Source organism: Salvia hispanica, chromosome 3 (genome assembly GCF_023119035.1).
Source record: "Salvia hispanica cultivar TCC Black 2014 chromosome 3, UniMelb_Shisp_WGS_1.0, whole genome shotgun sequence".
Taxonomy (NCBI): Eukaryota; Viridiplantae; Streptophyta; class Magnoliopsida; order Lamiales; family Lamiaceae; genus Salvia; species Salvia hispanica.
Genome location: NC_062967.1, coordinates 7,618,224 through 7,630,986, shown reverse-complemented (window position 1 = coordinate 7,630,986; position 12,763 = coordinate 7,618,224). Strand labels below are relative to the sequence as shown.

At 34.4% G+C, this 12,763-nt stretch overlaps 2 protein-coding genes across 3 annotated transcripts; one reads left to right on the top strand and one right to left on the bottom strand.

Moving 5' to 3' along the window:
* Nucleotides 1-2,116: 2,116 nt before the first annotated feature.
* LOC125215975 (serine/threonine-protein kinase-like protein CCR2) lies at nt 2,117-3,462 on the top strand. Its single transcript, XM_048117568.1, has 2 exons — nt 2,117-2,695; nt 2,759-3,462. Exons 1-2 carry the CDS (start codon nt 2,293-2,295, stop codon nt 3,361-3,363), a joined length of 1,008 nt encoding a protein of 335 aa, XP_047973525.1. The 5' UTR covers nt 2,117-2,292; the 3' UTR covers nt 3,364-3,462.
* A 4,208-nt stretch (nt 3,463-7,670) lies between these two features.
* LOC125212604 lies at nt 7,671-11,748 on the bottom strand. Of its 2 annotated transcripts, XM_048112815.1 has the most exons (9): nt 11,630-11,748; nt 10,959-11,077; nt 10,625-10,692; nt 9,823-9,895; nt 8,944-9,056; nt 8,762-8,863; nt 8,239-8,338; nt 8,046-8,113; nt 7,671-7,978 (listed from the first exon to the last, which is right to left on the bottom strand). In XM_048112815.1, the coding sequence occupies exons 2-8, from the start codon at nt 11,040-11,042 to the stop codon at nt 8,072-8,074; spliced, it is 582 nt and encodes a 193-aa protein (XP_047968772.1). In that variant the 5' UTR covers nt 11,043-11,077; nt 11,630-11,748; the 3' UTR covers nt 7,671-7,978; nt 8,046-8,071. The 2 variants fall into 2 exon arrangements, with proteins under 2 accessions (XP_047968772.1, XP_047968771.1); XM_048112814.1 differs by lacking the exon at nt 8,046-8,113 and having other exon boundaries at nt 11,630-11,744.
* Nucleotides 11,749-12,763: the final 1,015 nt, after the last annotated feature.

The window sequence follows — 12,763 nt, the reverse complement described above, 5'->3', positions numbered from 1 at the left end:
AGAGAGTGGCGGGGCTCGGGTGTTGAAGCCCTTTTTTTAAAAAAAAAAATCATGTACTTTTTTTAAAAATCTTTTGTATTTCTTTTTTTTAATGGAATGGATTATTTTTCCGTATATGTGTCGTAAATTTAATTCCGTATATCGCAATTTTAATTCCGTAAATGTAGTATATTTTGAATTGTTTTTATTGCGGCTGGCCTATGGCTGGCCTAAATTTGACGTGGCAGGTGGTTTTTTTAGTGTTGCTGACGTGGCAGAGGAGAGAATGGCTGGCCTATGATGCTCTAATATATGTCCAATTTTAAGAAAAAATCCAACATCTGAGTTTAATATTTTTTGTTTCACAAGTATCCTTTTCATGTATGGGCATTACTAATGAAAACGAGCTTAGACTGAAACAAGCTTAGCCCAAATAATAGTGGGCTGCTCAGAGACACAAAGATGTCCAATAGCTTCAATAAATACTCTTCATTTCATTACAATTCTTATTAATTAATTTATTCTCCAACTTCTCTCTACTTCAATCATTTTCTATATCATACGCATTTCGTATATGGATCCATACAATGTAATCTCTCGACAATAGGGATAATGTCAGTCCGACGAAGAAAATAAGTGAAATTATTATATTTTTTATGGTATCCTTTATAATAAGTGAATTTTGCATTGTTTGAGGGAGACTTATATAATTTTTCCACTCCAGTAATATTAGTAAGTTCGATGTGCAAAAAATATTTTTATTGTTTTCTATATAAATTTGATGTGTTTATATAAATTAATGTTTAGAGAGGTGGCGTTTTGGTAAAATCTAAAGTTTGCATTGTAAGTTCAAACCTTAATTATAAACTACTTTTTTTAATAAATATTTTCATTTTTTGTTCTTTTCGTTATTTTATTTTTATTTTTATGCTCTTTTCTTTTATTTTGTTGCATTTTTATGTCTTCTCCTTTTTCAGTAGTAACATTTTATATTTTTTTATGCATTTTATTAATAAATAAAAACTAGATGCTGGATGGGATATGTGAAAATTTAAAATAAGGATGACCATAAAATGATTTATTCTAATCGAGTGTGGTCCTTTTTGATAATTGAAATAAAATTTGCGATTTTCGTGGAAGTGATGTGCAATATTTCTTGTTTTGCACCGTCACAACAAATAACACGTCACCGCAAACCACCTTTTTCAATGTCTAAGATGTAAAAGGTCCCCACCAAGTAGTAGTATTAAATCAAAGTTAGGAATGTTTAAAGTCAATATTTTGTTTATGCAATAAATATCGCAACTAAACAAATGCTAATATAGTTCGAAAAATATTAGTAATTTCGTGTTTAGTTAGGTGGAAGTTGATGAACCGAAGTTGTTTGAGCAAATTGATTTATTTTTCTAAATACATACATAACTTTCTTTTGGTTTTCCTTTTTTTTTTTCAAATTTTTAAATATTTCTTCTTTTGATTATTGTACCCATTTGATCCTTGATTTGTAAGTTTGTGAAGAAGCAAAAGGACATGAAAATATTATATCTATAGCTGTGATACTAATTAATGATATATAATTTATAGTTAAAAAAATCCACAGACAAGTCTGAATGCAATAATGTATTCAATATCTTCTCATCATTGGTTTGATGCTTCATCTAACAAATACAATCATAAACCGTGCTACGTACAATCCACTTCGCTTTTAGTTCATTATTGCAATCAAATTTTCTCTATCAAATTAATGCAATCATACTATAACATTTAGACTATACCTTGCCTTACTTAATAAATATTTTCGGCATCGAAGGCGTGCTTAATAGAAAACCCAAAAAACAAAAAATCAATCAAGAATATTCTCTATTTACTTATATGTTCATTTAAATTTATTACTATCAATCCAACGTTTGACTAATTGACCAATTAAACATCTAATTGAGTACAATGTTAAGTACAAAATAACTTGACAATATTGTACAATATAAAAGCCTTAATTAAGAGCAGCAGCTAATTGTTTGTCGTATAAGTTATGACGACAAAGCAATATAAGTATATATATATTTCAGTTTTATTGAAATGGAAATTGAAGGAATCAATCTTGAATGGCTGAAAATAACCTAACATATATATGAGCTAGATTTCTACCTTCCCTTACCAATCAAACCTTATTTTTGAATCAATTTCAAATACTAACTTACATTCCAACCCCATTAATACCAAACCAAAACCAACTCATCTCTTCAGCCACACAAAACTACTTCTCACTCGCCAAAATAAAATCATTCTTTTTTTTTTCAAAAAAAACCAGCAAGAATGAGTTATGTAGAATTCCGTACGCTCTACAGTCTCCTCATCGGAATTCTGGCGACGAGCATCACGATTTTCGGAATCTTACTAATCTTCTTATGCAGAAAGAAGGCTGCGAACGCCGACGAAGACACCGAATCAACCGCATCATCGCCGCCGGTGACAAAGCCCTGTGCACCATCGTATCAATTGATGGAAATCGACGCCGCCACCGACGGCTTCAACCACCGCAGGATCGTCGGGAAGGGTCGGATCGGCACCGTGTACGCCGCCGTGACGCCGAAAGGAGAGGTGGTGGCGGTGAAGCGAATCCACCCCCGCCTCGTCCTCAACAATGCCGGATTCGGATTTTCATCCATCCTCAAAACGCTGTCGTTGGCCGATCATCCGCACGTGGTGCCCATAACCGGTACGGTGTTTTAACTAATTAATAATCGAATCAATTAATTGATATCAAAACATGAAAAAGCAGGATTCTCGGAGGCTCCGGGGGAGAGGATCATAGTGATGGAATTCGGCGGGATGCTGAGCTTGGAATTCTATCTGCATCAGAACACGGACGGGGTGGCGCTGCTGGACTGGCGGCGGCGGCTGAGGATCGCGGCGGGGGCGGCGAGGGGGCTGGAGTATTTGCACGAGGAGGTGGCGCCGCCGATCATCCACGGCTGCGTCAAGCCGTCGAACATATTAATCGACGTGAAGCTCTGCGCGCGTCTCTGCGACTACGGGCTGCATTTCCTGGCGCCGGAGGGGCTGGCGGGGGGGTACGTGGACGAGGAGTGTTGGAGGGAGGGCAAGGGCGTTTCGAAGGAATGCGACGTGTACGGATTCGGCGTCGTTTTGATGGAGCTGCTGAGCGGGCGGGGGAGTGCTGACGTGGTGGAGTGGGGCCTGCCGTTGGTTAGAGGGATGAGGATTGCTGAGCTGTTGGATCCGAGGCTGGCCGTGCCGGCGGATGTGGGGCCGCTCGTTCGGTTGTCCAAGGTTGCGTTGGCGTGCGTCGCGAATAGCCGGAAAAATCGGCCGTCGATGAGGCAGGTTGCCGCGATTTTAAGCAGTATAGAGATGGCGTTGTGATTTTGTTAGGAATTAGGATTAGATTATAAGAAAAAGGGTGCCACGTGGATAGAAGATTTGTTAAATGAGGAATGAGGAGGGTTATTTATTTTATTTTTATTCATTTTTGCTTTGAGTATGGTATGAATTACTGAATGAAATTAACTTATTACGTAGATCTTAATTTGGAACTGTAATTGATTCAATTTCACGTATAAAGTGGGCTAACTGCTAAGTTTAAGTTATAATGAGGATATGCAAAGAGATGTTACTCCCTCCGTCCCGGCTAAGATGACACATTCTTTAGCCGGCACGGGGTTTTAGGAGTAATTGGTTAATGTGTTTAATTGGAGAGAGAAAATGTGGGTGGAAGTATTAAAATAGAGAGAGAGAAAGGTGAATATTTTAATAAGGGTGGGAAAAAGTGGTTGAGTGTATTAATTGGAGAGAGAAAGTTTCCAAAAAAGGAAATGTGTAATCTTGGTTGGGACAAACTAAAAAGGAAAACGTGTCATCTTAAGCAGAACGGAGGGAGTATTAAGTAGGTAAAGTCAACTTATTTTATTAAGGCCTCTGCTGATTTTCTCACTTGATGACTTGAGCATGGTCCAAGCTAAGTTCCTGTCCATTCTAGAATATATCTTTGTTTCAAACTTAAAGTCTTCGATTCTAGAATTTCTATTCACGCTAAAAGTCTCCCATAAAGGCGGATATGGATATAATTTGGAATTTCAATCCCACTACATAGAGAGGCTGTATACCATAATTTCAATTGATTGAATTACCATAGGCTATAAGACAATAGTCCGTATGAATTTTGTTTTGTTATTTCTTGTTGTGATGTTATTAGTCTTTTTGTATGTGGAGAGCTAAATTCAGTAAATTTTGGTAGAATTTGAGAGTGATTAATTATGATGAGAGTTATTAATTTTAGTAGTATTTTAGTAATTTTTATTCAAATTTTTACTTTAATTATTGTTTTGATCGGTCCTTCTGTGAGCTACGGCTTCACATAAGCGATGTGTATGTATATGGCCATATGCTAAATTTGGAAGGTTTACGAGTTTGAAAGTAATTAGCATGTTAGATCGATATTCTGAGAAGACTTGAGATTTAATATGGGGACAATGATCTTAGGAGCTTTTTGTACTTAGTCGTCTTATATTAGATAGGCACGTCAAGTTTATAAATGAATAATGAAGTACTAGTAAGTGGATTAATAAATAGAATTGTTGGGGGTTAAGGAAATCAATATCCTACGATTATATCCCATTAAAATAAAAAAGTATTTCATTTTGGATTGCCCCATTAAAAATGAAACATTTCCTAAGAGCATCCGCAATGGTGCTTAGGCCAGCCATAGGCCAGCCATTATTTCCTAAGAGCATCCGCAATGGTGCTTAGGCCAGCCCATAGGCCAACCATTCTCTCCCCGCCACGTCAAGCAACACTAAAAAATACACCCGCCATATCGATTTAGGCCATGCCATAGGTCAGCCGCAATAAAAACAATTCAAAATATACTACATTTACGGAATTAAAATTACGATTAAAATACGGAATTAAATTTACGACACATATACGGGAAAATTCATTAATTGCATTTAAAAAAAGTTACATAGATAAAAAAAAAATTACATGCATAAATAAAGAAAAAAACTATCGCCGTGCAATCCTCCGTGCCCACAACTCTTCAATTATATCCTTTTGGAGTTGAATATGAGCATCCACTTGGCGACAAGCCAAGTAAATTCCCGAAGGCGGCCGGCTTCATCGAGAGGTACCCCACGTCGTACACTAGGGGTGGCCGGTTCCGTGGCTTGGACCGGCTTCATCGCCACCGACCCAACTAGTCGGTTGTACGCCTTCGTCTTCGACGATCATGTTGTGCAGTGATAATGCAGGCGTACATTATCTGGGAAACGCATCCGACCTCCCACAAACGCGTTGGACCCTTAATTGCCGCCCATCGAGACCGGAGCACACCAAATGCGCGCTCCACGTCCTTGCGCGCCGACTCCTGTCGTTCCGCAAAGTAGGCTTCGTGTTCGCCGATTGCAATGGTTCGGCTAGCCGATCGGCTAGCGCGACGAATCGGCTAGCCGGTCGCTAGCCGACCATTGCGGATGCTCTAAAATATAAACAACATCATCTCTATTTATGTTACTCTCTCTTCCTTAATTCACAAAATAACATTACATAAAATTTCGTGCCGAAAAGCAAACGTTTCATATTTATTAGGACGGGGGGAGTATTTATCTAAGTGTTTCATCTCAATACTTTTACTTCTTTCTTAGTTTAAGTACTCAACATTACAAATAACCTTAGCTATATTGTAGGTACACTATTCACTTGTAGTCAAATTTTAGTGCTAATAGCCTAAAAAACCTTCACGCACTATATCTGTTAAAGATTTGCCAATATACTCCTATTAACAAGCTTGTGAACATGTTTTTGAACAAACAAATTTAACATGTCCAACTAGACAAGCTCAAGCTCGGCTCCATGCTATCAAATGATGAAATGAACCTCCAAATGAGCTTTTTTTCCAAGATAAGCCTTGAACAGTTTGTGAATAACTTTATTCATTCATATCCTCTTCCAACACCTGATTCCCCATTATAATTTCTTCTACATGTACAACAATTTATCAATATTTTTAATATTCATATCCTTTCTTTCGTACCATAATTTTCGTAGACGAAGGGTGCAATAAACATCTCAGAATCTCAGTTAAACATATCATATATTATGGCGTATTTATACTACTATATATCAAACGAGCCCTAAACTATTAGCATATCTTTTCTTTCTTGGGTTTGCAGCATTATTATTATTATTATTATTATTATTATTATTATTATTATTATTCAATCTTTTCTACATTATTTGAGACGTTTTCTTTTGGACACAAAATTTAAAAAAAATTATGTTTAACTAGTTAAATGAAGAAAACATAAAATACAACATAGAATGAATAAAGAGTAAAGTGTGAAATATACTAATAAAGTGAGGAATACTATATGTATTTTTTTTATAAAAAAGAAATTACACAACTAACTTGGGACATCTTAGGACTTAGAATGGAATATGACTTTACTAAATTGGGACTGAGAGAATATTACATTGTTTTTTATTTGTTTATGATAATAATTATTAGTATTATTATTGTTGGGATGCGTTAGGCTCCTTCGCACCCAAGTGTCCTATTTCCTTCTTAATCTCAGCCCTTGGATCCTTGAATTGGATGGTTGTGATCAATGCATTATTAGTCTATAATGTTGCATTATTAGCCGGTGTCCATTATTAGAATGAAAATGTGCATTATTAGTCTATAATGTTACATTATTACCCGCTGTGCATTATTAGAATAAAAATGTACATTATTAAATGACACGTGACATTAGTCTAACCGTCAGATGATAAAATCATGGGACTAAGATTAAGAAGAAAAAAGGACAAAAGATATGAAAAGGATTTGAATACATCCCTTATTGCAACTGAGCTTTCGCCCAAGAAATGAAGAAACTAGCATTTAAAATTGGACGGTGATCTGTCTAATTCTAAACCAATAGGGTCGGCTATTCAAATTAATAGTAGTAGTACTAATTATTTTACGTGTGGTATGTTGGGATTTAGTAGGTCTGATCATTACATAATCATTGGTGATTTGGTCTTTTCTTCTCTACCAATTTCTTATTTTAATATAATTTCTAAACGAAATTTATTCTGCAATAATTTAAATTAACTTCTACTCCCCCAAATTATGATTTTTTCTGTCGTCTTGTTCGTATAAATTTTTCTTTCTTTTTGTCGGGAACGTTAATAGAATTGCGAGTGCCATATATTTTTATCAAAGTATTTTTTTTTTTTAATAGGAGATCTTTAATTCTAAACACATATAATATCACCCACTAATTTCGTACTGTTATATGCAGAGAATTACAGAATCTCTTGTTTCCCGGAAACTTTGGCACGAAGAACACAAACAGGGCAGATTTTATAATTTTTATTCATTATTTAAAATTTTGTTTTAGGAAGGTAATGATTGCCAAGACACGAAAAATATGTTAACTTAAATAAATTACCATAAATGAAAAACGTGCTGACTTACCGAAGTTACGAAGTGATCAACTGGTTGACGCATGAGTGGGTTTATTTGTGAAAAATAAATTCCAATTCCAATTCCAATTCCAAATCCAATTAGATGATTTATTTGTTTCTATTTTGAAGTTGGTGGTAAAAAAAGCCACTAATTTTATATAAATAATATAATCGAGTTGATTGTAATTAGTAGGCTCTGATCTCTTTATATTAATTTGCCCATTAAAAAAAAGGAGTTCCCAAAATATTATACAAAACCATCTTACCATGAGACCTCAATCAAATTCATATTCACATTATTTTTAAAAAAAAATCAATTACATTCTACAGCTGGGATAAAAGGTTTACCTTAATCCTAAGTAACACGAATAAGGAGTACAACCATGACGAATACACAAGTCATGGCGAAGATCAGCAGCCATGTAAATCACGTTGTTTTCAGACTCTGCGAATAAACCTCCATTGCCCGAGTGTTTGCATGTCCAGTGCTCGCCAAGCTCTGCTCAACTGCTTTCTCAGTTGAGTCGAGTATCTACATAGGACACGGCAATCAGCAGAAATAATACTACAACTCCATAATAAAGGCAGTGCAACACTACCTTCAGTTTAAAGTGAAATTCCATGATCAATAATACTCCATATTGGTAAGAATGATAACAGTTTGGTCCTAAAATAACAGTGATGAAGTTTCGTGTAAACCCACAAATATGTAAAGAAGGTGCAGGATATCGATTGCCCTGTCAACCAATTTCAAACTGTTTTTTTGTTAAATGACAACAAAAATTCACTCACCTTCTCGGTATTTTTTATGGACTGACTCATCATAAGGCTACTCTCTTTGAGTTGTCGTGCCAAACCAACCATTTCATCCGTCAAATCTTCTTGTAGTTGTCTGTATAAGAAAAATACACAACGAAATATATCTTCATACACATGGGGGTTACAAGGAAAAAAAAATCACATTCCATTCAATCAATCAATATCTCTAAGAAGTGAGAATGTCCCCAACTTATTTATAAAATACGGTCTTATTATCACCGTGATAGATCTAAATACAAAATTATCATCCACCAACATCTAACAAGTTTAATGACCTTTAGTTACCCAAAAGCAATGCTACAAATTTATCGAAAGTAACATCTTATGATTCTATGGTCATCTCATAAGAACTAACTAATTAACCAAATATAAGCTCATTTGAGAAAAATACATGCAGTGGAATAACCACTGGGTCAACATAAGCTTCCTTTTCAAGTTATTCAGTAGGGAAAAAAAATATCATCAACTAACTCAGAAAATGATAAAATTATGTTACCTGTGTTTCTCAATATGAGCATGTGCTGCAGCGTCCAGTTTTACTGACTTCGAATTATTACTGTCCTTGATCCTACTGGGGGATTTATCTGCTGACGGGGGTCTGTATCAACTAAAAGTCAATTTTAAATAATTTAGGCAACAAATAATGTAATAAGATAGTATAACAATCAGTTTACATACAAAATTCTCCTTCTCAACCCTCTGGGAGACTGAATATTTTCTCCGTCAGATGTGGTAGGGGATTCTCTGACCTTGGTGTCAAATGAAGGCTCCTGATTAACTTGAGTACTGGACTGGAATTTGACAAGGAAAAGGATCATTTTAGCGATAATTGCTAATAGCTTGACAGATGAATTTAATTAGAGAGATCAGTCTATACATGGAGACGGCCTTTACTTCTAGTTTATTTGAGGAGGCGGTCATGCAACTACCATACAAGCATAAAAGATTATTGCATTCTTAGCAATGTGGAAGATTGAGAAAATAGCCCCAAAGAGAGTAGAATCACTAAGAAAGAGTCAAAGAGATCTAAATTCAACTTTCTAATTGCCATGTTTTTGTTGGAAGTTTGCAACATCAAAGTGGTAAGTTAATGAAAGTATTGAACAGGTAAATTAATACAATCAAACTTCAAGAAACCACACGTAAGAAATGAATGATTAAACTAAACAACTTGATAGTGTCAGAAGCAACACACAAACATACAACAAACAAAAAAAGTTGTATTCTTTTTCTTAGTACTTAAAAGTTATCTAGATCCTAGCATTGCTGATATTCAATGAGCACTGATTTTTTTTACTATTATTGATTAATCCAAAATGCGATTGATTGAGTATGTATTGTGTTTGTTTATATTCGTCTTAAATAAAAGGGTTAAAACCACAGTGAAAAGGAATGCACCGTTTATTATCAATCTGACCATCTTTGGAAATTAGATGCATCTTTACGGTAACTAAAAGGTTAAGAAACCATATGGAATGCTAGTATTCTACACAGAACAGAGCTATTAAGTAAAGTAAGTACTATTCAACAAGCATGCAGCTAAAAACTCGAACCCACCTCAGTGACGTCTAACTTAGCTGCTACAGCTTCAATTTTCTCAGAATATTCATTTAACTGAGCTTTTGATACCCTGAAAAAAAGAGAGTGGCACAATCAAATAGAAAACATATAAGAGTTCCTGGATAGTATTTATAGATATTATTACTTTACGGTATAAAAGGAAAAGCAATACAAAGCTTACAAAAAGATATTGACTTCAAGGTTAACAAGGAGATGATTTGGGAATAACTAACTTGATTTTATCAAATTATGTATGAGCTTTTATAAAGGAAGTACAATTATACAGAGTGTTTCGTTAAAACTGATAATACACCAGTGAATGCTATGGCTTTTATTCAAATGCTGGAAGCAAAATAATCAATAGTAGAAATTTCAAAGTTGCTTGTAAGGCATGAGGAGGCAAATAGAAATCTACCAATAGTTTTTGGAACAAAAAAATTAAAATTTTAGGCGTGACAAGAAAATCAAGAAGACGGTAATTTTAGGCAAGAAATGATGCAAACCACCACCTGATTAATGCTTAGCAATCTATGATGAAAATGAACTTTAGATGGAATCCAACAATGTATGGGTTTTATTCAAACTGACAGCCATAAATAAGTTGAAAGTGTCAGCTTCGTTATGCCTAATAGAATTCAATCAATCAACAGATCCTTCTGGAGTAGCTTGTGAGGCATTAAGGGCTAGGTAACCAACTAACCATGTATATCATATATGACGAACCAAATAAAGAATCAGATACCACAGACCTTGTATAGAGTTCGTCAAAATGAAAGTCACATGCATGAATTAGACAAACCTTGGCAACCCTTCAGGAGTCCTCTCTTCAGCCAATTGCTCCAGTTGCTCTCTTAAAGTGGCCACATACTAAATATTATCATCACAAAAACAAGAATAGATTTCTTATTTTCCAATAAAAACAAATTCTCAAAACCAAATCCAATCGACAAATAAATCAGGTAAGCTGAAAATCACAGAAGTTGGTCAAAAGTATCTTAAAGAATAAAAAACCATGTTCTCACTAAACTCTCCCCAAATTAATCAACAAAATATATGTAATATGCTTGACTACAATGATGAATATAATGTAATAAAAATGTATGAGCGAAGAATTATGAAGACCAAGCGCATACATGTACAAGCTTTCCCTGATTTTGTTGCTGTGAAGCTGCTGCAAGTAACCTTCTCAAGTTCACTTCAGTTTTGCTCAAGCCCATTACAGAATCCAAAGCATGTATAGTTCAAATGCCAACTGAGATAAACAGCAAGGTAATAGCTGATCATAAAAAGGTAGTACATTACTAACTTCAGTCAGTAGATACAGAATTGCTACGGCAATAACAGATTAGTTTTTAACAACATCAAGTCTGTTCACACATTAAACTTCAAGTTTACCAGTCATAACCACTGTTTTTACATATGGATAAGAAAGTAAAGTTCACTACAAGCAATGCACTTTAGAATTCCATAAACAAGCTTTTAAGTAATGTATAAGTAATGCCACAAGTGTGTTTGTGTAGAAAAGGACCCAAATGCATATGAATGTCTAAAATATGAAAGATCGCTTCAGTTAATTCAAATTTCCATTGATATTGACCATATCCCAAAGTTAAGTATCCCTAATTCCTAGCTTTAGACTTCTGTCTGAGTGTAATTGAACAGCGACCACATAAATCATGAGAACTGGAATTTCAGTTTTGGAGGAAAGAATATGCAGGGAAATTATAGTAAACCAACACCATTAAAATCGAATGGACTATAGAGTCAAATATGCTAATTAGAAATCCATGGAATAAGAGAGTACATGTTCCCGAATCAGATCACAAAATTCGAACCTGGGATTCAGACTATTATCGGAAAAGCTCAAAGTGATGGAAGGGGAGGATTTGATTGATACTAGGGACGGGGAGAGCTGTATTTTTGGGAAATTTGTAGGAGTATAAATTTAGTTTGTTTATATTTTATTTAAGTATATAATAATAGTAGGATTACTTTTATTATTATAAAATCATACTACTCCCTCGTCCGAGGATAGATGTCATCCTTGGATGAAGGCACGAAATTTTACGAGATGTTATTATATTATTTTTATGTATTAAGTGGAGAGAAAATATATTTTTATATATTGGTATAAGGGAAAACTTTTTTTAAAAAAATGAAATGTAAATATTTTATAGAAACAAACTAAAAAACAAAAATAAAACATCTATTATCGGATAAAGGAAGTACGACCCTTCACAACGAGCCATGAAATGCATATTGTCAGTGGAGGTGGTCACAACGAGCCATGAAATGCATATTGTCAGTGGAGGTGAATAAGTTTTACTATCATAAGAGATAAAAAAAATCTAAAATAAAAAAATTTTAAATTTAAAGAACGGATCAAAATAAAAACAATTTTTATTTTGAAATATACTACTACTATTAAGTATTAATACTGATATTATAACTGTAGTAAAAAGTTAGTGCATGGATTGATTATCTATATTGACTATAGTGTTATAAATTAAACAATAGGAGTAGTAAGACAGTAGATAGATGATGCAATCAAGTGTATTATAGCCTATAGGGTTAATGATTTTTATAAATCACGATTCATTTTCATACCATCTGTCACTTAACTATAACTGCAAATGACCTTCATGTTTAAAATTGAACTTGTGTTTTGGTTCTATCTTCTACAATAAGATTGAGTTTTACATTTATCACAACTCTATAACTCTATATTCCAATTATGACTAAGGCTTTATTTGGACAATGACAAAAATCACAAAACATGTTCTAGAGGCATCCTTGTATAGGGCTGAAAAGATTCAGCTCAAAAGACAAGCAACTTTAAAAATATGTAGTATAATACTTTTAAGAGATTATGAAAAATTCAGGCAACAATTTGAAGCTGTCGAGTAACTGCTAAGGGATAAGAATTGCAGATTCTCAT

What these genes read in the sequence shown, in the direction of transcription:
- LOC125215975 (XM_048117568.1), top strand. Translation starts at nt 2,293, where the DNA reads ATGAGTTATGTAGAATTCCGTACGCTCTACAGTCTCCTCATCGGAATT. An exon ending in GCACGTGGTGCCCATAACCG is followed by an intron (nt 2,696 to 2,758) that starts GTACGGTGTTTT and finishes ATGAAAAAGCAG; the next exon opens with GATTCTCGGAGGCTCCGGGG.
- LOC125212604 (XM_048112814.1), bottom strand. Translation starts at nt 11,042, where the DNA reads ATGGGCTTGAGCAAAACTGAAGTGAACTTGAGAAGGTTACTTGCAGCA. An exon ending in ACTCCTGAAGGGTTGCCAAG is followed by an intron (nt 9,896 to 10,624) that starts GTTTGTCTAATT and finishes TCTTTTTTTCAG; the next exon opens with GGTATCAAAAGCTCAGTTAA. An exon ending in CCATAAAAAATACCGAGAAG is followed by an intron (nt 7,979 to 8,238) that starts GTGAGTGAATTT and finishes TGTCCTATGTAG; the next exon opens with ATACTCGACTCAACTGAGAA.